This window comes from Anas platyrhynchos, chromosome 2, assembly GCF_047663525.1.
Source record: "Anas platyrhynchos isolate ZD024472 breed Pekin duck chromosome 2, IASCAAS_PekinDuck_T2T, whole genome shotgun sequence".
Taxonomy (NCBI): domain Eukaryota; kingdom Metazoa; phylum Chordata; class Aves; order Anseriformes; family Anatidae; genus Anas; species Anas platyrhynchos.
The window spans coordinates 22,072,200-22,094,172 of record NC_092588.1 but is presented as its reverse complement, the minus strand read 5'-3'; the positions used below and the strand labels follow the sequence as shown (position 1 = coordinate 22,094,172).

The 21,973-nt window shown below is 41.6% G+C and overlaps 2 protein-coding genes and 1 long non-coding RNA gene across 7 annotated transcripts in view; 1 reads left to right on the top strand and 2 right to left on the bottom strand.

The window, feature by feature from the left end:
* Window positions 1-1,033: 1,033 nt before the first annotated feature.
* COX6C (cytochrome c oxidase subunit 6C) lies at window positions 1,034-6,570 on the bottom strand. Of its 2 annotated transcripts, none has more exons than XM_027452513.3 (4): window positions 6,446-6,570; window positions 5,624-5,751; window positions 3,862-4,000; window positions 1,034-1,155 (listed from the first exon to the last, which is right to left on the bottom strand). In XM_027452513.3, the coding sequence occupies exons 2-3, from the start codon at window positions 5,735-5,737 to the stop codon at window positions 3,881-3,883; spliced, it is 234 nt and encodes a 77-aa protein (XP_027308314.1). In that variant the 5' UTR covers window positions 5,738-5,751; window positions 6,446-6,570; the 3' UTR covers window positions 1,034-1,155; window positions 3,862-3,880. The 2 variants fall into 2 exon arrangements, with proteins under 2 accessions (XP_027308314.1, XP_027308315.1); XM_027452514.3 differs by having other exon boundaries at window positions 5,624-5,754; window positions 6,446-6,568.
* Window positions 6,571-6,585: 15 nt separating this feature from the next.
* LOC140001836 (uncharacterized) lies at window positions 6,586-12,680 on the top strand. Of its 2 annotated transcripts, none has more exons than XR_011807403.1 (3): window positions 6,586-9,918; window positions 11,240-11,344; window positions 12,546-12,680. It is a non-coding gene; the product is annotated as an uncharacterized lncRNA (long non-coding RNA). The 2 variants fall into 2 exon arrangements; XR_011807402.1 differs by having other exon boundaries at window positions 6,586-10,156.
* A 101-nt stretch (window positions 12,681-12,781) lies between these two features.
* The window catches only part of RGS22 (regulator of G protein signaling 22), a 72,927-nt gene continuing 63,735 nt past the window's right edge, over window positions 12,782-21,973 (bottom strand). For 2 of the 3 annotated variants that reach the window (XM_072034440.1, XM_072034439.1), the window contains 3 exons: window positions 21,431-21,533; window positions 20,752-20,862; window positions 12,782-18,634 (listed from right to left, as the gene is read on the bottom strand). In XM_072034440.1, the coding sequence (XP_071890541.1) occupies window positions 18,615-18,634; window positions 20,752-20,862; window positions 21,431-21,533 (234 nt within the window). In that variant the 3' untranslated portion in view covers window positions 12,782-18,614. The remainder of the gene's footprint in view (window positions 18,635-20,751; window positions 20,863-21,430; window positions 21,534-21,973) is intronic. The other variant, XR_011807401.1, reaches the window with a different exon arrangement.

Genomic DNA, 21,973 nt, shown 5'->3' with positions numbered 1-21,973 from the left:
TGCTCCCTATTAATGTGCTGGATCAAATACATTACTTACGTGCTTTCATTAGTCCAAACGCTGCTCACAGTTACCTATTAAGTTAAGTAGTTAATGATCCATTTAGAATAGTAAGAGTTACTCCAAACAGGATTTGAACTGAAGACCTTCAAACACAACACAGATGGCTTAATTTGTCATGCTTCTTCATACAAAGCCTCCCCTTCTTTCTCATGATCAGCTTTGACTCCTCTCAGTGCCCCCATTCAGCAACCAGGCGTTCCAGCCCTATGTAGCACTGGTGTATTTTCAGCCTCAGCTACAGGCAGCGCACAAAGCACGCTCCGAGTGGCCGGTAACGAGGCAGAAGGTAGAGCACCAGGTCTTGGACTACAGAACGTATCCAAAATTAAGTGTGCTCAGCTGACTGCTTCCAGATATGAAGAGATGTGTGTGTCTAGAAGCAGCATGGAAACATTTTCATTACCCTCATGTCCTAAAGTAAGTATTTCCTCTTCTGCTATGTCTCCTTTTATTGCCTTTCCCTTTGTACACCACATACATGTGAATCTACTTGCAGTTTGGAGTCGTTTTCTAATTACAGTTACATACCTTGTATAGGAGCGGGCAGCGGCGTAGATTCGAAGTCTTGATGTAACACTTTGCTGCTGTAAGGAAGGCAACACAACAATGGCACCAGAAAAAGATACGAAGGTTGGCTGGTGCATTTCCAGAATTCCTCCAGTTTCTTTCATCTCGAGGTCCATTCACTTCTGAAGCCAGAGGTAAGCGAGACCCTTCCAGAAATGCTGCCTCTCCCTTCCTGTAACAACTAGCCTCTTGGACATTCCCAGAATCAGCAAAGACATCCCAGCCGTAATTGCTTAAGAATATACTTTGTTATCAAATGTGGAACCTGGCCAAAACAAAGATGCAAATAATTCTTGGGGGAAAGAAAAACAGACTTGGTTGTCTAAAGCAGTTTATGAAGACTTTCCACCGCTCTTTCCAGCCTTTAAGCATTTGGACATTAATGAAGACAATTAAGCCCCACTGATGTACATTTTTTATTTACTGAGATACATTAGAGTGTGTCATGCACTGAAGTGCATTACACTTGATAATTCAGTGAACAAGTAAGGTTCGGTCATCAAGTCTCCTCGGACGGGACGGGATCTGCAAGATAAAAAGAAATTAAGTTATGTTGGACAAACTTCATACCCTCAGTAAAGACATTAGTATGTATGAATGCAAAGCAAGAGGGAGAAATGTTTATGTGGTGGTTTAGTCTAGAGGAATTCCCCCTGTTATTTCCTGACAGTTTAAGATTCACACACCCTTCATGTGGCAAACAGAAGTGAAACATGGAACAAATCAAGAGCTGGAACGATCCTGCACAGCACGTCAGATTCACTATACATGCAGCACTGATAACTGAATCAATCTTGCTAAGGGCCTGAAAGAGAAAGGAATGCAACTTTCAGATAGGAGCCAGAGAGGAAACAAGTGGTGTAGGCAACCTACCAAGGAAGGAAGAAAACCAAATTCAAATTGCTTCTCCACATTATATTGAACGCAATCCAAGACCAGCTGTGCTCCATGACAAGAGTCATGCAAGTGGTTAGCACCATGACTCGCCCCTTTATTGTATTACTGAGCACACTCCAGAGGTAAGACACTCCCCAGATTTATGCTTGGGCTTCTCTTCCATCACCAGTACCCCCAAAGTCCACACCAGGTTGCTGAAACTCTGCAAATTCACACGTAAATACCAAGTTCTCTATGTGCCCAGAAGGAACAAACTCCAGACAGACTCCCAAACTAACACCTTAACTAATGAATTCTCCTCCCTGCCTAGCATTTCCTTCGTTTCGGGGGCAAGTGCTGATTCCAGAGTGAGTATTAAATGAAGCTAAACCACCGTATTTGCTGCCACATACAAAATAGATTCCAATAAAATGGGAGCAGATGTAGAATATGCATGACCACCGTACCCTTTAGGTAACTATACCAAAAAAAGCATCAGATTCAACCTCCATCCAACTTCCATAGCTAAGATTTAAATTACTGAGGAAAACGAAAATGTCTTCCATCTGTTTTGTGTACTTGTCTTTTTCACAGCCTTTTTAGAGCATTTGAAACAGTGGCATTGTTTTCCCTTTTCTCCTACTATTCTATAGAAAAATACAAGTTCTTACATAAATAGGATAAGGAATAAAAAGCCTCAGCAGCTCAAACAAAATGACATATCAAGATTTAGCCTTCACATTTTCTTTTGAGCCGGTGTAATTAAGGAATGGAAGAAATGTTTAGGAAACGTTTAATTTTAACAGGTGCACACAATGTGCAACTTGATTTTTTTAAGTTCCAAATGGGAACATAAGCTTACAGAGCGGAGCTCTATTTGCACTGAAAAATCCCGTTCGTGATTCCAATTAAATATTTAACATGGATCATTGTTGACAGTGTTTGTTTCAAATGATTTTACCACCAGATGGCCTTTCAGAACACGCTGATGAAGGCCACCTGACTAAAGAATGCAATTCCAGTGTCTAAGAAAGTTAAAAAGTCCCTACGTACCACCAAGGGCCAAACGAGAGGCTGAATTACTGAGAATAAAACCAGGTAAATTTATCATTTCATTATTTACTTCGGGGGGAATCATCACTCAAGAAGAGACACTTTTTCCTCAAGGAGAAAAAGGGACTGCTACTTTTTTTTTCTTTTCTAATCTTTTAGAGTAGCCGGAGCTCTGCTTCTTTCATCCAATTGCATTATGCGGTAACCAGATAGTTGTAGATTGTCACACAACAGAATTTCGTATTAATAGCGTTAAGTACAAATGTTTTATTTTATTCAATCTTGCTGCTTTAAGCAAACAGGCTGAGAAAACCCAGCTGGCCAGGATAATTAGAGCCACAGATTATCACATAATGATCACAATATGAAAACATTCCAAAAGAATGAAAAAGCTATCATTCTAGATTAGTTTGAAGTCATTTTAAGAGAAGCAGAGAACTCAATGTAAGAAATCTTGATCTAGAAGGGGGGAGGAATTCTTTGTTGAGTTGTCACATCACGAGCCTGTGCAGTTTACCGAGTGTGCTTATTAATAACTGTAACAAGGCTGAAATAAAGACTTTTTTTTCCTGGTGTTACGGTAAGAAGTAAAGAAGAACAAAGTTTGGCAGTGCTCTAAGAAAAAAAAAAAAGCACTAGGAGAATAGTATCGTGATCAAAGTTCTATTCAAGCTGAATTCAGAAAGGCAAAAATCTGAATTTAGTACACGAGAAGCTGCGTGCCATCATGTTTTGTTTTGTAAGCATATACTTATATATTGAAATACATACACTTATGTATTAAATACATATTTCCCTCATGGGCAGTTATCTTTCCCCTCATGAGCTTCCAAAGACACAAGGATGTGTGGAAGCTGTCTCTGTTTCTTACAGTGAGATCCATTTCTCAGTCGCTGTGCCACCACCAGCACAACACGTAAGCTGATTTTGATAGCCCAAAGCTACACAATTCAAGATGTCACCGCATCCGTGTATTGGTATCAGGCACGTCTCACACAAAAGCTCGGTCTTCTCTCTATGCAAAGATAGAATTGTTCTGAAGGCAGCTGCCTGCAGAGGTCTGCTACATCACACGACTTAAGCAAATTGCCCTAAAGGTTTTCAGGAGATTCCCATTCTGCCCTTACTCCCCCTTCCCAGTTCCTGTATTTCTTCATGTTTGTATTACCCACAGGTCTCTCGAGGAGTGCTATTTGTATCCTTTTTCTTTAGGAGAGCCTTTCTATTTGATAGAAAAGGAAGAAATCCAGGAAGAAGCATGTTATTTTCCACCAACCTTTCTAATGCAGAGGAGCTTATTACCTGGAAATGCAGTCTGCCATCATTTGGGCGGCGCAGATTCAAACACACCAGCTGCCCTCATGGCTTCAAAGTCCTTCATGGGATCATAGTTCTTATAGAACTCTGCATAAGCTTTTTTCCTGGGTTCAGCAACTCCAAACTGGAAAGTAACGCACAGAAAATTAGAGCTTGCAAACCTTTACAAGCAGTATTTATTTATTTGCTATTAACACCAATAAATTTAGCAGTGGATAGAAGTCAAAAAGCCTTAGATCAATGACAGAACTTGGTAAAAAAAAAACTGCTTTGTTCCTGTTCAAATCCACAGTTCAGGCTACCTGACTGCTGGTCTGGAAAATGATGTCTAAAGTGAAACCTTTAAAGGCTAGCTAAAAGACAGCCCATTGCATTTTTAAGCAGACTGCATTTTTAAAATCCAGATACATATTGTCTATATTGATACCCAAATATCCCCTGGACATTTAATAAAAATTGCTACGCCAACCTTTGAATGTGTCTGTGGGCAGCTGCAGAACTGTAACTGCAGTTAAAATGGCATCCCAAAATACTTGACCACATTTGTGCTATGTTGTAGGTCAACTGCAAAAGTCTGGTAAAATTTGACAAGGCTCCCAAAGCAATCCTCCAGCTCAGTGGCGTCAGAAGATGTGGTCCCGATACCTCGGGTGCTCGCTCCTCTGAGCCACGAGGATACGCTCAAAAAGCCAAAAAAAAAACGTGAAGTAAAGGCTAAGGTGGGTTTGTCCAACACATAACATAGTAAATTACTTCTGAGATCGGAGTTGTTCTAACCACAGCCCGCTGCCCTACTGATGCATTAATGTGGGGCTGCCAAATGCAGTATAAAACCACAGGCTATTAAAAAAAGGCACTGCAGATCTCATCACAAGCCTGCCGACCTCTCCGCAGGTACGTTAAGTGGATGCTGAGCTTTAACTGAGCAAGTTCATTGTTTCTGGCAGACATTTAGTGACGTTTACCACAAAATCGGCACTGTTAACCTGATGTTAACTTGATTTCTAGCTGCTTTTATCAATAGTTTTCTGAGTATTTAATGCTGCAAATGAATGAGTTCAGTGGGTGAAGCAAGACCTGGTTCTTCCATTAAATTAATGTAACACATGTTCTAATTGCCTGGGATAAAACATAACTTATAAGATCCAAGAAAAGTTTAGTAAAGGCACTAAGAACAACTACCCCTCTTATCCTTGTCAGGAGGCTCTTTAAGGACCACGAAAAACAAACTGCAATCTGTAAGTAGGATTTTTTTGGAAATGTAAGGCTCCATTTCTACCTGCTACCTCAGAAATAAAGGGTAAAACAACCAGGCCAGCCCTCCCCATACTGAAAGCTTCTGTGTGACGGGCGGTGCTTTCATCCTGTTTATTATCAAGATCTCAGAAGCCAACCAAAAGATAAGACAGCTCTCCAGTGCCTCCGACACCGTGACAGAGACACGGGCTATTGAAAGTTACCAGGAGGAGCATCAGCTGTGTGAACAATCAAGTGCAGCCTAGGCCTCGGAGACTCAAGGTTAAGCTGTCACAAATTGCATGACCTTAATTACAGTGTAAGGCTTCAGTTCGTTCACACTGTTTCTTCAAGATTGTGAGGATTTCTTTATATTCTGAAAATACCCTCATAAAAATGCATTACTGAAGCTTTCTGATGAAGAGCTCACCCCAATCTCAAGAAAGCAGTGTTATGAATTTTAAAGCACTCTAGCGAGTCCAGTTCATGACTGAATGAGCAGTGCTCTCACCTTGTACAGCGCCGCACATCCTAAAGACACAAAAAATGCCCCAAAGAGGTGAAACTTCATCCGCCTGGCCAGGAGGCGCCGCATTTGGGGCTTAGGCAACAGTGCAGACGACATGGTGGCTGTATTCCCTACTAGAACATAAAAAATATATTAGAAAGGAAAAGAACTGTAGGACAAGAAGCCCTACTTAAATACTTTTAATTTTATTCTAGAAGGATCATACCCTTTTGTGGCATGTAAAAGTCACCTTGACATAAGCAAGAGCCCCCCTGCACGTGCCTTTTTGGCTGTGTGCTCTAGGTGATCCTGCTCGGCAGGGTGGGCAGGCTGGGTGATCTCCTGAGGGCCTTTCCAACCCCATCCATCCTGTGACGAGGATATTTAATCCCTTACAACCTCAACCGTTCTGTGATCAGAATATTTAATGGGCAACCCTCAAGCGCAACCTGATTATGACAGGCCCATAGCTGCCTGTCCGTGTTATTTAAGCCCAGGGCTCAACCCTTCCGGGCCTATCCCTCCAGGCCTGCTGCAAGCATCAGAAACCGATAAATAAACAGAAAAAAAACTTCAAACCGTTAGACTTGGCGAAAAATACAAAAATAAAAGCACGAAATAAAAACACAAAATAAAAGCCCAGGGTGCCCGCCGCCCCTCTGAGGGGCGCCCGCCGCCCTCAGGGACGCGCAGAGGTCACGCGCTGCCGCGGCCGTTGGCGGCCGTTGGTGACGGTTGGCGACCGTTGGCGACCGTTGGTGAGGGGGCGGCTGAGGGGATGAAGGGGGGGGGGGAGGGAGGGGGGTGTCGCGAGCGCGGCCTCACCTCAGCGCGAGCCCCCCGCCGTCCTCGCGCCCGCCCTCTGCGGCGCCGCCACCGCGCATGCGCGAGGCGGGGCCGCGCGCGGCTACGGGCAGCGGCGCGGGTCAAGCCCCGCCGCGCGCGCGTTGGGCTGAGGCCTGTTGTGGCGGGGGGGGGGGGGGGGGGGAGTTGAGAGAGAGCCACAAAGCTCTGTGCAAATCGCTGTGAAAGTGGAAAACGTGGAATAATATTTGTAGAGTTTCCCAAGGCCAAGCTTCACAATAAAGTGTGATCCCTTCCAGGCACCCTCTCTCTTTGTAGCGTTCTTTGGAAGTGGTGTGGTGCCGCGGGTCGCCGCCTCATCATCCCCTGCCTGTGGTGTCGTTCGTTTTCACTCGCTTTATTCCTAGCAAAAGTCCATGGGTTTTGCAGGAAATCCTGTAAATTCCTGCCGTGAAAGCCTCCCATGCAATTAAGCATTCATTCAAGCCTTACAAACCCCTGCCAAAGCCAAGGGACCCTGACTTGAAATGGCTGAGACAGGCCCCTCAAGCTGAGGAGAAGGGCTTTTCGTTTGGCGAGATGAAACAGGGGATGGTGTCAGTAGAAAATGCGGAGAGAAATCACACAGCCCCGGCAGCAAGCTGGGGGAACAGTCTTTGCAACAGCATTTCTGAATAGATTTGGTTTGAACAGCATTTCTCAAACCAAAGAGAAGTCTGCTACAGTAACTGGCACCAAACTGAATGGCTGTCCAAGAGTTTTTTCTTGCATGAATTAATACAAAAAGGCAAACGTTAGTGACAGCCTGCAGAACGAATGACAAGATACAGGCACAACCTGATTTTGAGGGCCTAAGGAAACCCCAGCAGGTTACTGCTGACTGCATTCAATGTGACCAGGAGAGCAATGGCCACAAGGTTGTCTAGGAGGTCTGTAAAGCTCTGCTCAACCCACCCTCATATGACACAATGTCAGAAAAAGAGAGTTTAACTGGAATAAAAGCGCAGCAGGCTTCATGGTACTATGATTATAAATAATGCGTGAGGAATTTTCCTGTAAATGACAGTGTTTATGAGACAGAGTTTTGGTAGATGGATCTAGGTCTGTGTATAAGAAGATCTGATGGCTTTTTTTCAGTAGCTCACTTCATGGCTGGCCAGGTCATTCAATTCTTTTCTATGTGATGTGTTTCCCCACATGCCTGAGGTACTGCTGGCCAGGCATCTTTGTGTTATAGCTGAGATGCTAATTGAAATGCTAATTGTTTTTATTCTTTGACATTGTTACTGTGGAATATACTGCCAGCTCCTTCTTGTTCTGTATAAAGGACAGTTCAGGACTGTGCAAATAAAGAATAAAAAGGGGTACAGGATACATCAGAGGAAGAGCCATGGAAGGCAGGCAGAGGTAACCAGCTTCGTTAAGTCAGTGCACAGAGTTGCTGGTTTCTGATTGTAAGGCTGAATGTGTTTCCAGACCTGAGCAGACTCCACACATCCCAATGCATCAAAGGAAATGTCTTCTGAAAAAACTGAGGCGTACAACACACAGACAACAGCAGTTGCCTCCTTCCAAGTCCACACAGTCCGTGGGACTTCTGACACCTGTTCCAGTTGGGTTTTGTACCCGAATATCAGGACTGTTTGATCAAAAGTTGCCACAGTTTCCAAAATATAGTCCACAGTCTCCTTTTCTCCCCATATTACTGGAGCATCAGCAACAAGTGATGCTTCTTCATGGTGTCCTTGAAAGGGATCATTTTTTAAGGAAAGCAGGCATTAATGTGATATCATTTCTTGTTCATGCTGCATTGAACTTTTAAATAAAGTTTACCTCCGAGTTTAGTGAGAGAAGAATTAGGCAGTGAATCCTTGTCTTTTCCACAAAGAGTGCCAGCTGTGATACTTGGGATTGTACTTTCTGTGGTGTGGACTGGAGCCGACTCGGAACAGGGCTGTGACAGTCAAGTGATTTTGCATATGCCACAAGGAGTCTTTAGATACTCATAATCTGGATCAAATTAGAACCAAAACTCCACTGGAAAAAAAGATCACATGGGACATCAGCAATCCCCTGAGCCAGCTGCATTCCTAAATAGTTTATTATAATATCTACTTCTTTATCACAAAAGAAAAAATAAAATTAAAAAAAAAAAAAAAAAAAAAAGGAACGATGCTAGCTGGTAGCTATGTGCCACATATGAAAATGAATACATTTGTGCTCCTCCTCCCATTTCTGTGCCAGAAATTAACAAGTCAAATACTCTTCTGCTACAGCTGCGTTGTCATCAGTCAATAGTGGTGTGGAACAAAGATACTGTGGCACAAGAAGTTATTTAACAAAATTGGAATGGCAGCTACACAAAAATTAAGGGTGAATCAATTATTCCTAAATGGAAAAATTCAAAATTAGTAGGGAAAATGGTATTTTCAGGCTTCCAAAAGGGCATTATAAACAAAGGAGAAAAAAAGGCAAAAGTTCAAATCAGAATAAATGGAGCAGACAAGGATTTCACAAGCCTTTGTTGATATTATGCATGCTTCTGAAGATAGAAAAAAAAAAATCTCAAGTAATTTCTTAAGCTCTGTTCAACTTGTAAAGAGACAGATTTTGGTAAATTTCTACACTTCAAATGGTGATATAATTAAGTGAAGGATTCTGTGCTTGGTACCATCATGAGTTACATTGTTGAACAAAGAGACTCAGCTGTTTTCCAGTTCCCAACCAGCAGTCAAGGCATGGCTAATGTCTGCATTCAGGCATGAAAGCTAGAAGACACACCAGGTTCCACAGCTTGGACATTAATATTCATGTGATTTTTATTTACTGTTTTAATTGGCGTATGGTTCTGTATTAATTGTTATTACTCAGAAGTCCTCCGGGTTCAGAGGGCCTATCTGAAACAAGCACATTGCTTTTTTTTGCTAAGATTAACTGGAGTTTTAAAACAAGTAGTACTCCATGCACATGTTCTTACCTAAAAGTTTAGCTTAGACAAGTCCAACTTGCCAAAAACATTCTACATTATAATCTGATTTCTTAGGAAAAAGAAAAATACAAAAAGAAAAAAACAAAAACACGCCCAGAGAGACACCTCCTTCCAGTCCCTGTTCCTTGCTCAAATCCCTTTGAATGACGCCAGGATTCTGTTTTCCTTTGGGGTTTTAAACTTTTTGCAGTTTGTCTGCAATGGAAACAAAGTCATCAAAAACAATGTTTTCGTGCTGTTCCTCCACTCCTCGGTATTTGCTGAGAGATGCCTTACTCTGAGTAAGTTTTTTTTCATTCCTCATCCTTGTTTTTCCAGACAGGAGCCTGTGGAGTTAAGCCACCCATACAGACAAATACTCCAATCTTAGTTTTAATCAGTGAACGCATAAAGTCGTGACATGCAATCGTTGCAGCCCCTACAGTCCCACCTCAGCAAATGGCAGCCCATCAGAAAGAGGCCACGAGCATCCAGAGCCTGGGTTCAGCTCCAGAAAGCGTCCTGGGTAAGAGCAGCATGGGGACAGAGTTCCTCCTTTTGAAAATGAAAGCAAGGCCCGCAGCACAGAAAGGCCAAGCTTAGGCTGTCACGCTCCTTCTCAAAGCACAGTTTGGCTGATGTGTTCCTGTGAAACATGGGTTTGTTTCACAGGAGGCAAAATTCCCTAGCTCTAGACATCATCCACCATATGGAAACTTTATCATATTGAAGACAGTGTTTGCGTGGCCTGCCTAGAAATCCCGGTGAGTCCATACACGCAAGCACTTAGTACATTTGCCAGTACTCTCCTCCTTGATTATAAATGCTTTACAGTAAGTCTGAGCAGAAGATGCATGGATACATTTCAGTAGTCCAAAGTTTTTTAAAAAAGCAGTGCTCTTCATACCTTAACAGGGCTTAGACCAGACCTTTTGCTGGCTTTTATTTTTCCTAGACCCAACCAGTGATCATCTGACTTCCAGGAAAGCAGAAAGTTGCCAGAAAACTACAGACCAACTTATCTGCGGGCATAAAGCAGTGCATGTGAGGTGGGAAAGCTTCCTTCAAATAGCAGAGCTGTGCTCTCCACAAGGTGCTACCATTGCCTTTCTGCCTTGGTTGCATTCAGCACGCTTACCCTAGGCAGCTTGTGGTTCTGTGTGCCAGGAGAGGACCAAGCTCCCACAGGGTGCAGTACGGAGAGCACAGAAACCTGCTCAGTTTAGGGACTGAGTCCTGAAATTTTGCTCATTCTGTCCAAAAAAAATGGCCAAGAGCATGCTTAAAGTGGCACTTTCGCAGTCATTTTCTATGGCAAGTGTTTAAACGTTTTTCTCATAGGCTTACAAACCTCTCGTTTCAGTGTTTTAATTCATGTCGAGGTGATGACATGGTAAGTGTTACAGGATGTGGGCAGATTTTCCTTTCAGGGTCTGCAATGACAATCTGGTTTTGGGGGGGAACATCTCTTGCAGGTTTGTTGTGTGCCTCGTGGTGTGCCTTATATCATCGCACGGGAGTCATGTCAACCAAATTCATTTATGTAAAGAGAGTTTATGAACGCGATTAAAAACAAAATCACAAGTACCCAGAGATGATGTATTAGTTGACCTATTTATGACCTGATGAACAAATTGGGAGCCTGCAAGCTTGTCCGTTGTTTCCACTTACGTCACCTGGTCTAATAAAAGATACCTCCTCTTCTTAAAAAATGACATTGCTTTTGTTTATTCTGGTGTTGGAAGAACCTATCAACTTAGGATTGCTATGTTGTGTAAAGGTTTCATAACTTTTAGTTGATATTGATTGGTACTGTATATAAAACAGATCTTTTTTTTTTTTTACAGGCATAACTTTGACAGTCCTTGAAGTGCTAGCAGTCAGGGAATCTTTGGCTAAAAAATCCCTGGTGGAGCTACATCCAGGTCAGGTTGTGGTCCCAGGTTTGAGAGGTAAGGCACAGTGGGAAGTGTGAGGCTTCCAGAAAGTGGTCGAATCATCTGTTGGTGTTTTTTTAACAAACTTGTTATTGGTATAAGCTTTTAAAAATATGTATACTGAAACCAGCCTGTTTCAACTTTACTGTTTTGTTTGAAATAATCTAATTAGGATACTGTAGGTCTCAGGTTTCTACTGCATTGAAATTTTTGAGCTTCATGATTAGCAAAACTGGCAATAGATAACAGCATAAACAACCTTAGTTAAATATATTATGATTAAATGAGTTCAGGATACATTTTCCTAAGACAAATTTGGCCATGTTCAATACGGCATTACATGTAAATGGGTGGAAAAATTGCAGCATTTTTCCAAGCAGGAGGCATAAGATTACTATAATCCATAGCCTCCACCACAGTATTAATTAGCATGGCTCACTAACCAGGGACGTAATATTTGTAAATGAAACTCTAGAAGGGCATCAGTAAAGAACAGGATGTTGAAGCCAAATGGAAAACATGAACCAATAAAAAGGCTGAACTAGCTAGAAGTGCAAGCTCAGCCTTTGAAGTTAGTTCAAGTACTGCATGCTTTAATTTTGGTGTAATCTTATGAAGGGGGTACAAACAAGAACTCAGAAACAGATTTTGTAACATTTGGCCCAATTGTAGATGAATCAGTTTGTTGATGGTTACCAACAATTGCACAGCCAGAGAAGCTGTGGTCTTTGTTAAATTAGATTGAATAATTGGCTTCAGTGGGAGTTTCGGGTGCAGAGCAAATGAAGTGTCACGGCCCTTGACTGTCGTAATATTCCTTAGCAGAGGCTAAGATTTTGCATTCAGAACAACCTGAGTACAGATTCGGAGAAAATAAGTCCCTCAAGAATTCATCTACTCGCTCCCTTGCCCCAGTATGGGTCTGAAAATACTTAGTTGTTCCTGGCAGATGTACATACCTTATCTGTTTTTAGAACCCCTCTGATGACAATAAGGATACCAAAACCTCTCTGGGCGGTTTATTCCAATGCTTAGCTAGTGTCTCAGCATACAATCTATGATTAGTACTACGTTGCCTTGGCAAGCCCAACTGAGTCTATGTATTTCTGTGTTTTGATTGTGTTTTGCCTTGTTTTTTAATATTCTTGGTTGTGGAGCTGCATGACAAGGCAGTGCTATTTCCCTGTTTGGTGTTGTGGTGTGTTTTTTTTTTCAGAGGGGAAAAAAAAAATCTGTTTCAGTCCTTTGGATAGCTTCCTGAAGACCTACTACTGCCAGGTGCTGAGCACCTCTGGAGACACAACTTAAGAGAATGAGTTTCAATACATTCAGCAAATTTCAGGATCAAGCAGCCAGGAGTTAGGATGATCTTTGAACTGGAAGGTCCTAACTGGAAGAGGAACACAATCATATACACTCGACATTTTTAGATCAAGTATTGGGTTCATTAGCTTGAAAATACTAAATCATTTATTGTAGTCTTTAGTGAGTGGCCCAACATATGCTGCTAGTTACTTTCTCATTTGGGAGAAAAAACAGAGGGAAAGTTAATTTTTTCTTGTATATGCTTTCTAGAGCAAAATGAACTCCCGAAAAGTGTACTTATTTGCTCTTCCCAGCAGCCACGCATGCCTCTGGGAAGAGCCATATTCCTCCACAAAGAAAGCATACGGGCTTCATCCCCTGAAATGCGAGTACAGAATGAATCATTTTAATGAAACAAAAGACATTCGTTCTCAAAAAAAATTATACGGAAGAAGCTCATTGGAAAATTGTATTAGGAACATGGCGATGTACATCGAGATTAAATCCTATGTCATTGTAACTGTCAAATAGTTTACTGAGCAAGTTGATTTTATGCATATATGCATATAGTGTATATTTATGCATACAAACACACTCAAACCAATGAAGTATAGAATTTAGACACATACACACCTATACACATACGAAACTGTAAAGATGTAAATTACTCTAGAGATACAGGTTTGATTCCCAAAATACCTTTTTCAGGAATGAGTGCTATTCAAACCAATCAGGGGTTGGGGCTTCCAAAACCAATACTGCTCAGTTGGGTCTCCAGCTGGGATGGAATTCATTTGCTTGCCTACAGGTGAAAACTACTAAGAATGCTAAAAGCTGGTTGATTGCCTTTACTGAGCCACAGCCACCGCAGACTATTTTAATGAATATTTCCAATGAAATCTCTGTATTTACTGGCTTTGACAGATGGGGAATATTGCATAAGCTATTGTGTGCCTGTGCATTCCTTGAGTGTGATGCTGTGTTTTTTTTCTTGTCGTGTCATTTGTTTCATTTAACTTTCTCATTAATGGCACAATTGCTTTGCTTTGTTGAAAAGTCCTTTTCTGAGAAGAGAGCAGTACTTTCCTCTTAAATTTATTGCCAACAAAAGATTTTCAAATGCACGTGGTACAGAGGAATCGTGTACAAGATTGTTTTAAGAGGAAAAAGAAGTCTCTCAAATTAAAAGCACAAATCCACTTACTACATTTGCTTTTGACATGAAATGAAAAGTTAACATGAGAAGTGCACATAGTTCATCGGCACACTCTGAACAAATACATAATTAACATGTGGAATAAGCAACGTTGTTGTCAACACTTTCACATATGTTACCATGAAACTTGAATATTTTTAATTAGTGGAGAAAATCCAAGTAAATGCTGCCTGCACTTGAGATATAAATTAGTTTGGCTCAATGAATACTAAAAATGAGAGAATCTAATCTATACCTTGACTACCCGTAACATATCGTGTCAGCTTAATGGGTCCTGCGTAATTCCAATCTGCTCTAACACTCTGAGAAATTATTACTTGGCAGAGAAGTATCCATTGTGGCCATTGTGTAAATGCTTTATTAAATCACTGGTAGAAATGAAAATGTATGAGTTCATTAGCAGGTAGGTAGAAAGTGTAGGTTTTGGTGTTTTGTATTAATGCAGTGTGCCGGCCTGACAGAACCTTGTTTGAAGGCTACATAATAAAAGGAAAAATAAAAAACTATATAGCAATACCATGTGGCTTCTGATTTGGGAACTACAATTTAGCCTATTAGACATGGACCTGTTCCAAAAGTGCACATTCAAACAATCATGCATGAAGGAGTTAGAAACACAGATGTGAATTATAACTCTCTGAAATCCTGGGAAAGCTCCAAATCAGGCCATTAGAGGTAGGCTTGAACTGTGAGTACAGATCCAGATCTAAAATTTTTGTTGAAACCTGTCTTTCCCTACATTTTTACAGCAACTACTGAATGTATTAAAACCAACGTTCCATAAGCTTAAAAAATCATAAAAAAATTAACCCCATCTTAGCTGTGATTCGCAGTGACTGACTAAATGCATTTCTATAAAAAAGCAGAGACAAAGAAAAAACATCGTTTGAATATAATGGGACAGTTTAAACGGGTCAAATTCAAGCTGGATTGCTGCAACTGCATTGGCATTGGCAGCTACATGGTGATAAGATTTAACATTAGAAACATAAATTACATAAGGTTTGCCTTTTCTGAGTTTGGAACAGAACTTTGAAGTGCCTGGTTCATTTTCAATTGTTTTTACACATGCACACAGGCTAACACACACTAATTAATATATATTTTTTTAAATAAGCTCAAGTCAGTAGTTTTGACAAGTGTTTGGCAGGATTGAGGCTGCCATTTCACAAATGTAAAAGTGGCAGAAGACAGAAAATTTCCCCAGGTCTGCAATACTGCATGAGGCTAAAGGCACAGACAGAGCAATGATGGGACACCTGTCATTTTTCAGTGCTCCAGAAATGTTCAGCAGGAAACCGAGGGTCCCACGTATATAAAATTACCTGATTCATAGATGCTTCATCTGTAGTCTTCACTAATGCATGCTGCTTTTTGTTTGCTTGTTCATTTGAGGTCAAACACGTTTGCAAAGTGATTCACAGTGATCCTTCTCATGTAAAGGATGTAGAAACTGTGGCAGAAACAACCTCCCCTGGGCTACCCTGTGCTATTTAATAAGAGAAACAACAGTAGAAGCTGGGTCTGGCAAATCTGGTTTGCTGCTGCCTGCAAAGCATCTCTCTTCAGTGCTTATCTCAGTGCCTGATGATTAAGTCTAGATTTCCACACCTTGAAAGCAATAAATAAATCTACAGCTCACTGTCTGAGACCATTCCCATTATTAGTCATTAAAAAAATAAAATAAAAATCAGTCACTAAAAAAAAAAAAGATTTGAAGGAGTACAGAGGGAATGGCACAGCAGCACTGTGCAGACACAACTAAGAAAACATTTTACTCCTTTTTAACTGGCCTGGTGACCACCACTACCACCGCACTTGTAAGTTATGTTAAGAATGTGTGTTAAGAACATAATCCAGCACTACATAACTTCAGGAATTCATCCTAGTCTGATGCTTTGTGTCGTGTGGTAGCAGGAAGAAGTCAAAGCAAACTGCACTGAGGCTTGTAAGCGAGTAGTCACAGCTTGTGTTGCTATCAGGAGTATCTGAGTGATCGATTTCAGGACTGCGTCCTTTAAGCTAGGCTGCGTCTGGCATGCAAAGGTCATAAAATATTTTAATAAAAATGCCATGTCTGATGAGAGAAAAGTGAAACGCACAGTAATAGCATCTAAGTCTAAATATTTATGAATCCAAATGATGGTTTAAAAAATTTCAAAATAGTTCCAATATGTTGTATTACTTGGTAGTAAACAACAAAAGTCTGATTAGACTCTGTATTTTATTAGATTCTATATTTTGAGCTCCACCAAAGCACGGATCCATCCAGAAAAAAAAATCTACATTTCCAGGTTTCTAAGAATAGAGCTTTTTTATTGTCTGTTCCTCACGGAACTGTAGTTCTACTAACATGCTATAGAATTCTGAAACTCCCAAAGTATACATAGTTAAGCTAAAGAAGGAATAATATTTTATTTATCTAAAGGGAGAGGAGCTAGAGTTCTTGACTGAAACTTTTCTAGTCCTTTCAAACTGCTGGGCTCACTTTGGTGGTGGCTCAGCAACCTGAGAAAATGTATCTCAAGAACAAGACAAAAAGGCAGTAGTACTGTAAGTTTCTGAAGTGACACAGTGATCATTTAGCCCAGAGAAATGTCCTATAAATGCACACACACACAACATATATGTATATTTCATGTATTAACATGGAGACAGAACTGCAGACTGGGCTGAGGGCTATCATTTCTTTGTAGAACTTCGAGTGAATAGACCCAGTTTGCAGAATTTTACCCACTCATGGAAGTACATGAAGTATATCGTGTGGTTTTTGTTTTTGTTTGTCTTTAAGTGATAGATGTGTACGGTGTTAATCACAGTAAGTGTCCGGGGCAGCAGTTTCAGCAGGAGGAGGGCTGGTAAATTTTCGCAAACACTTTTGTAAGGCTGAAACATGCAAGGAAATACATCATCGGTGACAAATAGCTGGACAATCTTTTTTCATATTATAAGTAATCCAAGTATGATTCAAGTAAAAGCTACCAGCAGAAGATAAGCATTGTCTGCATGTTATGTATCTGTCTCAAAATGCCACGAAGGCAAGAGTACGACAAAACAGAAACCAAGTGCTGTGCTGCAGCGTTTGGTTGCATGCAGTGTAGTGATCGTGGCAGTATGATGTGGCCTTTTGTATGTTTTTCAGACTGACACACAGCGCTGCATTTGTGGCGTTTCATGACGATTCTTCGCCTTTCACATTAATGAGTGGTAGGCCACACGGCACCACATGTGCTCTGCTCACTGCAAGATGCTGTGTTCCTCCCTCCTCAGATGTACTGAGCATTACAGTTCAGTGCATCTGTGAAATTTGGGATAACACGAAAAAAAGGAACAGGAACTTTGTTTTACTCCCTTGTTGTGGCTTCTACTCAAGATGTCCTTCTTGGGTAATACCTTGAGATTAAACAAGCCAGACACAGAAGGAACAGAGATAAGCATGAAGCAAACTCTGTATCTGAACTGTAGGGAAAGTAGGAACCAAAACAGTGATCTCCCATGTTCTTTCTGTGAGGTTATATGGCAGAAGAGCTATAGCCATAAACGTGCATGTGTTCCTTCCCTGCCAGGTTCTCTAAAGGAACTTCTGGTGGAAATCCCATACAATTCTGGGTCATTGTGTTTGTGTCAGTTGTCTTCAACTGTCACTCCACACTGAAGAGGAAAACACTCACGAATTGTCCTTGGCCAGGTGATCTAGGAGCTCCACGTGAAGGTCCTTGACTTCTGATAACTCACAGAGGGCTGCATAGCTCCTTCTTCTTGTCCAGGAGGTTGGGAGGGGGAGCAGAAGACAATCCCACCCCTAGCTCAGGAATAAGTCATCAGGAACTCAGCAAGCTGGAGCTCCCTGATCTGCTTCTCTCTTACATGCGTTACATGTAGAGGAGAATGGAGCCAACAATGCTGTGGCTGGGGACTGGTGTTTAAAGTGGTCTGGAAAATGTGGAGAGGTCTATCATCATCCTGTCCCCTGCCCAGCAGCTAATTCTGCCCCTGCCCTTCCTTCACTCCCCACTATCAACTCTGTTCCAGCTCTTTTTACAACTTAGTTTTAAGACTCAAGTTTTAAAAGGAAGTAAGAAAGAAGGGAGAGCTACCCAAGAGCTATGAATTCCTGCAGCCTTCCAGTGAATTACACCTCAGGAAGAATGACATTTTGCAAAAGTTATCAATCAGATCGGTGTCCTGATATATGTTGAGTCTTTCATGTGGATCAAAACTGAGAAATGAGGCAGAAGGTGTACTTTGGACCAGGAATCAGACTGGACTGGGAAAAAATCACAATAGGGTTTGTTTTTAGAATAGTTCAGACACTTCATGGGTTATTCTTGATGACCAGAAGCTGTGTGAATTGCAGTACTGAGACCATAGCATGCTGAGACACTCTGCTTCAGAGCTATCAGTTAACGCAGTGTTTTACTTTTTCATCAGATTAGGTGCTGAAGAACTAGGCTTGGTTATAAGATCATTAGGACCAAGACTACGTCATTGTTTGTATTGTGCATACTTCAGTGGAATCTTGCTCTAAGCTGAGCCTCCAAGGCGTACTGTTAAACTAATAAATGACACAAGAGGCAGTTTCACAATCATGTTGATAGGGAATATATTGGAAGATGTTTCTTTTCTACCCTTGACTAATGCCTCATGGTTCTTAATAATGTTCAAAGTCGTTGTCTTTGCTCTGGAAATTGAGTACAAACCTTGCACGCACATTAGTTCTGTGTCTCCTGCCCACCTGTGGTGAATGTCTCTGCATTTCCTTCCTCAGGGAGATTTTAATCTGCCTGCAAAAGGTATCAGAATGTCATTGCTGTGTGGCAGCCAGTTGAAATAGTCAGAACAAGTCTTCAAAAAGTGCATCAAAAAGTGTAAGAGAACACCTGAGAAACAAGGTGTGATGGGTTCGTCCTGCCTAGCACATCTCCCACCCACAGCTGCTCACTCTGCCCCCAGCAGGATGAGGGGAGAAAACGGGAAGAGCAGGAGAGAGAAAGCTTGTGTATGAGAATTATGATAGGGAGATTGGTTATCAATTACTGTTGCAGGCAAAACAGACTGGAAGTGGGAAAATTAACTTAATTTGCTGCCATTTAGAATAAATAATTACTGATTTTGATAGTGGGAAACAAAAACAAACAAAAAGGGAGGAAGAAATGTGGATGCACTTAGGGAAAACACTTTTCCTCCTCCTTTTTCAGGCTCAGGTTCACTCCAAGCATCTCTCCTCCCCTAGTTGTTATCACCGTGGGTCACACACAGCCTCTTTGGTGAGGCAATGGGCAGTGCAAGGGGGGAGGCTGCAGTCTGTACATAGCAATTTCTCTCTGCCACTTTATCCTTCTCACTCTTTCCCTCTGCTCCAGTGTGATTCTACTTGGGCTGCAGGGAGTATCTGCTCTGCCATGGAACACCTCCTCTTTCTCTTCTTCTCCTCCTCCTCCAACCTCGGTGGAATCAGCAGAGCCCCTGCTCTCTCCTCAGAGGCCACCCCTGCATCCCACCACTACCAAAACTTTGCCATTTATACCCAAGGCACAAGGCCTGACTTTCTCTGTAACAAAGAGAAGAGACGCTGTCCCATCAAAAGCAGCAGTGGTCTTTCAGAGGTGTTTTGCCCCACCAGCAGAGTGAGCAGATCACTATGTGGGTGAGGAGAGCCACCAGAGAGTCGTGAGGGAAAAAGAGGAAACCACCCAGAGACAGCAGGAACACGAGCTATTGGGAAGAGGCAGAAATGCAAACTTCCAGTGGGCTTGGAGAATGGGTTGTAGCTGAAACTAGTGGGAGAGACCTATCAAACCTCTGAAGACCTCTCATTTCTCATTTTGTTAGCCTGTTCCACAGCCTGGTGCCTGTCAGGAATGCCTTTTTCAGGTTTAGAAAATCAAGGTGGGCCAGGAACTGCTGGTCTGGTCTGCAGAAAAGACTGCAGTGACCTTGTAGGGCCCCTTTGAGCACTGGGCCCAGCTGGAGGTTTCTCAGCTACAGAGAAGGACCAAAGACCCAGCACAAGAACTCCCCATGCTGACATAATTGCACGTGAAGCAGAACTGCAGTGCAAAAAGGCATAAATGCATGAAGTATTGTAATATCTGCAGAGAGCCATAAGGTCCAACACAACCGAATGAATTTCACCTGCAGCTAGAGGTGATGAGAGGGCAGAAAGAGAACATGAGGAAAGAACAGAATGAGGAATGCTGTGGTTTTCTCCCTGAAGCCACATTCAAAAAAACGCTGCCACAGAAAGAGTGTATTCAGGCATTGGCAAGTTTAGGAGGATGAGGGAGGGCTGGACACCTATTTGCCTAAAATAGAAGTGCTGAAGTACAGAAATAGAAGATGAAGGAGAAAAAGAGAAGAAAGGGGAGCAATAATCCAAGTTCTATTATTTTTTAAGTCTATCTAATTTCAGCAAAGGCTTAAAAAACTCTCCAGGGGATTCTTTCATCTAAAAATCCAAGCTTTGAAGCAAAATCTGTTTTTCTGTTTTTAACAGATCTCTTTGCTGTCCTATTTCTTTCTCCCATTCTAATGTTTAATCTGCTTCGGCAGGGATGATCTATTGCTAGATCTGTGTCAGGTCTTTGCCAGACTCCATGGGGTCTGAGTTTACTCCAGTCATCTCATGCTCTTATTTAAAATATTTTAACTGGAAAGCCCAGATAACCACATTTCAGAGACTGCCATTTTGCAACAAAATTCCATCTGGCCAACATTAGGTCCACTTACCGTGGTTGGAGTAAAAAATAATCTTGCCTTCATGTTGAGGCTGTACAGCTTCAGTTAAACGTGATTTGGAATGGGACAGCTCACTCCTAATGAGCATCAGCACTGACAGCAGGAAAACTAGCTTTTAAGAATCCAAATTTCAAAGCACACTTGTTGGCAGTCTGGTACTCACTTTCTGTTTCTTTGGGAGGATCTGAGCGTTTCTCCAAAGTCACGCTCCTCTTTGGAGAAATGGTGGGTTTTTCAGAGTTTCTAGCCTTCATGAAGGACGTAGATGAGGTACCTGTATTTAAGAAGAACATTTAAATGATGTGAAGCTGAATGGTTTAGTATCACATAGTGCTGTTGCTAGCCCTACTGGTAAGTGGAGCTATTTAAGGAACAAAGAGGTCATAATATCTTTGAAGATGGTAAGAAGACATTCACAGAAGCACGAGGTAATGCCTCGTACAAGTCCTGAAAGCATGCTGCACACTGACAAACTGGTGAAAATAAAAAAGTTTAATCTCTTGGGTTGTATATAATTTGCTGAAGCATAAGAAGCCATGAAGGTGAAATCTGTGTGTGACTCAAACAGTATTGCTGTGTCACTGTGCAGAATGAATGGCCAATATTCACCTCTGCCACAGGGCCTGTACAGTAAAGGCAATGTAGTACCTTGCAACTTTCACTTTCCCTTTTGTAGGAAACTTATCATTCACCAGTGTGGTGCAGAAAGCAACCCTCCTGCAGACTGCATAAGAGAGGCAGATGTGTATGTATGCAACTCCAAAGAAGAGCGAACGAAGTCCTTATGCTGAGAGAATTTTAGCTAAGCTTGTCCTCAGAAACTACAGAACTTGGATAACAACCTGTAAAGAATGATGATGAATTTTTCTCCACATCTTCTTGCGTTTTAAGGAGTACTCTCTCCTGCTCCAAGGCTTCTATGTACTTGGAATAGGACCAGGAAGTCTGCAAGAATCATTAAAAAAATCAGCCTCCTGACCACACCACTGGTTGTCCATGGTCCATTTTGACCATGAGATAAAGAATTTGTTTATGTTATATCCCAGTTATTGAATAATCTCCGTTATTGAAAAGAGAACTTTTGTCATGACAATACTAGAATCACGTGAAAAATAATATATTGCTACAAATGAGCAAATCGCAAAACACCATGAGATGTAATGTAAGCAACTCTGACAGATATAATGTTTATCTTCATTTATTCTCTATCCCTAGTTCTGAGTCCTATTCTCTCATTTCTTCTACAAAAACTAAACACAACAGACCTTTCCCCTTCTAAAGCTGCAACATTTAGTCCTTTTGAGGGCTTCATTTTATCTCCCTGACACAGCCTTTCATGTGCCATATCTCAAATCATAGAAAATCTCATTAGCCTCACAATTCTT

Coding starts and splice junctions, on each gene's coding strand:
- COX6C (XM_027452513.3), bottom strand. CDS start 5,737: ATGTCGTCTGCACTGTTGCCTAAGCCCCAAATGCGGCGCCTCCTGGCC. Junction 4,001..5,623: donor GATGTGCGGCGCTGTACAAG/GTGAGAGCACTG, acceptor GTTACTTTCCAG/TTTGGAGTTGCTGAACCCAG.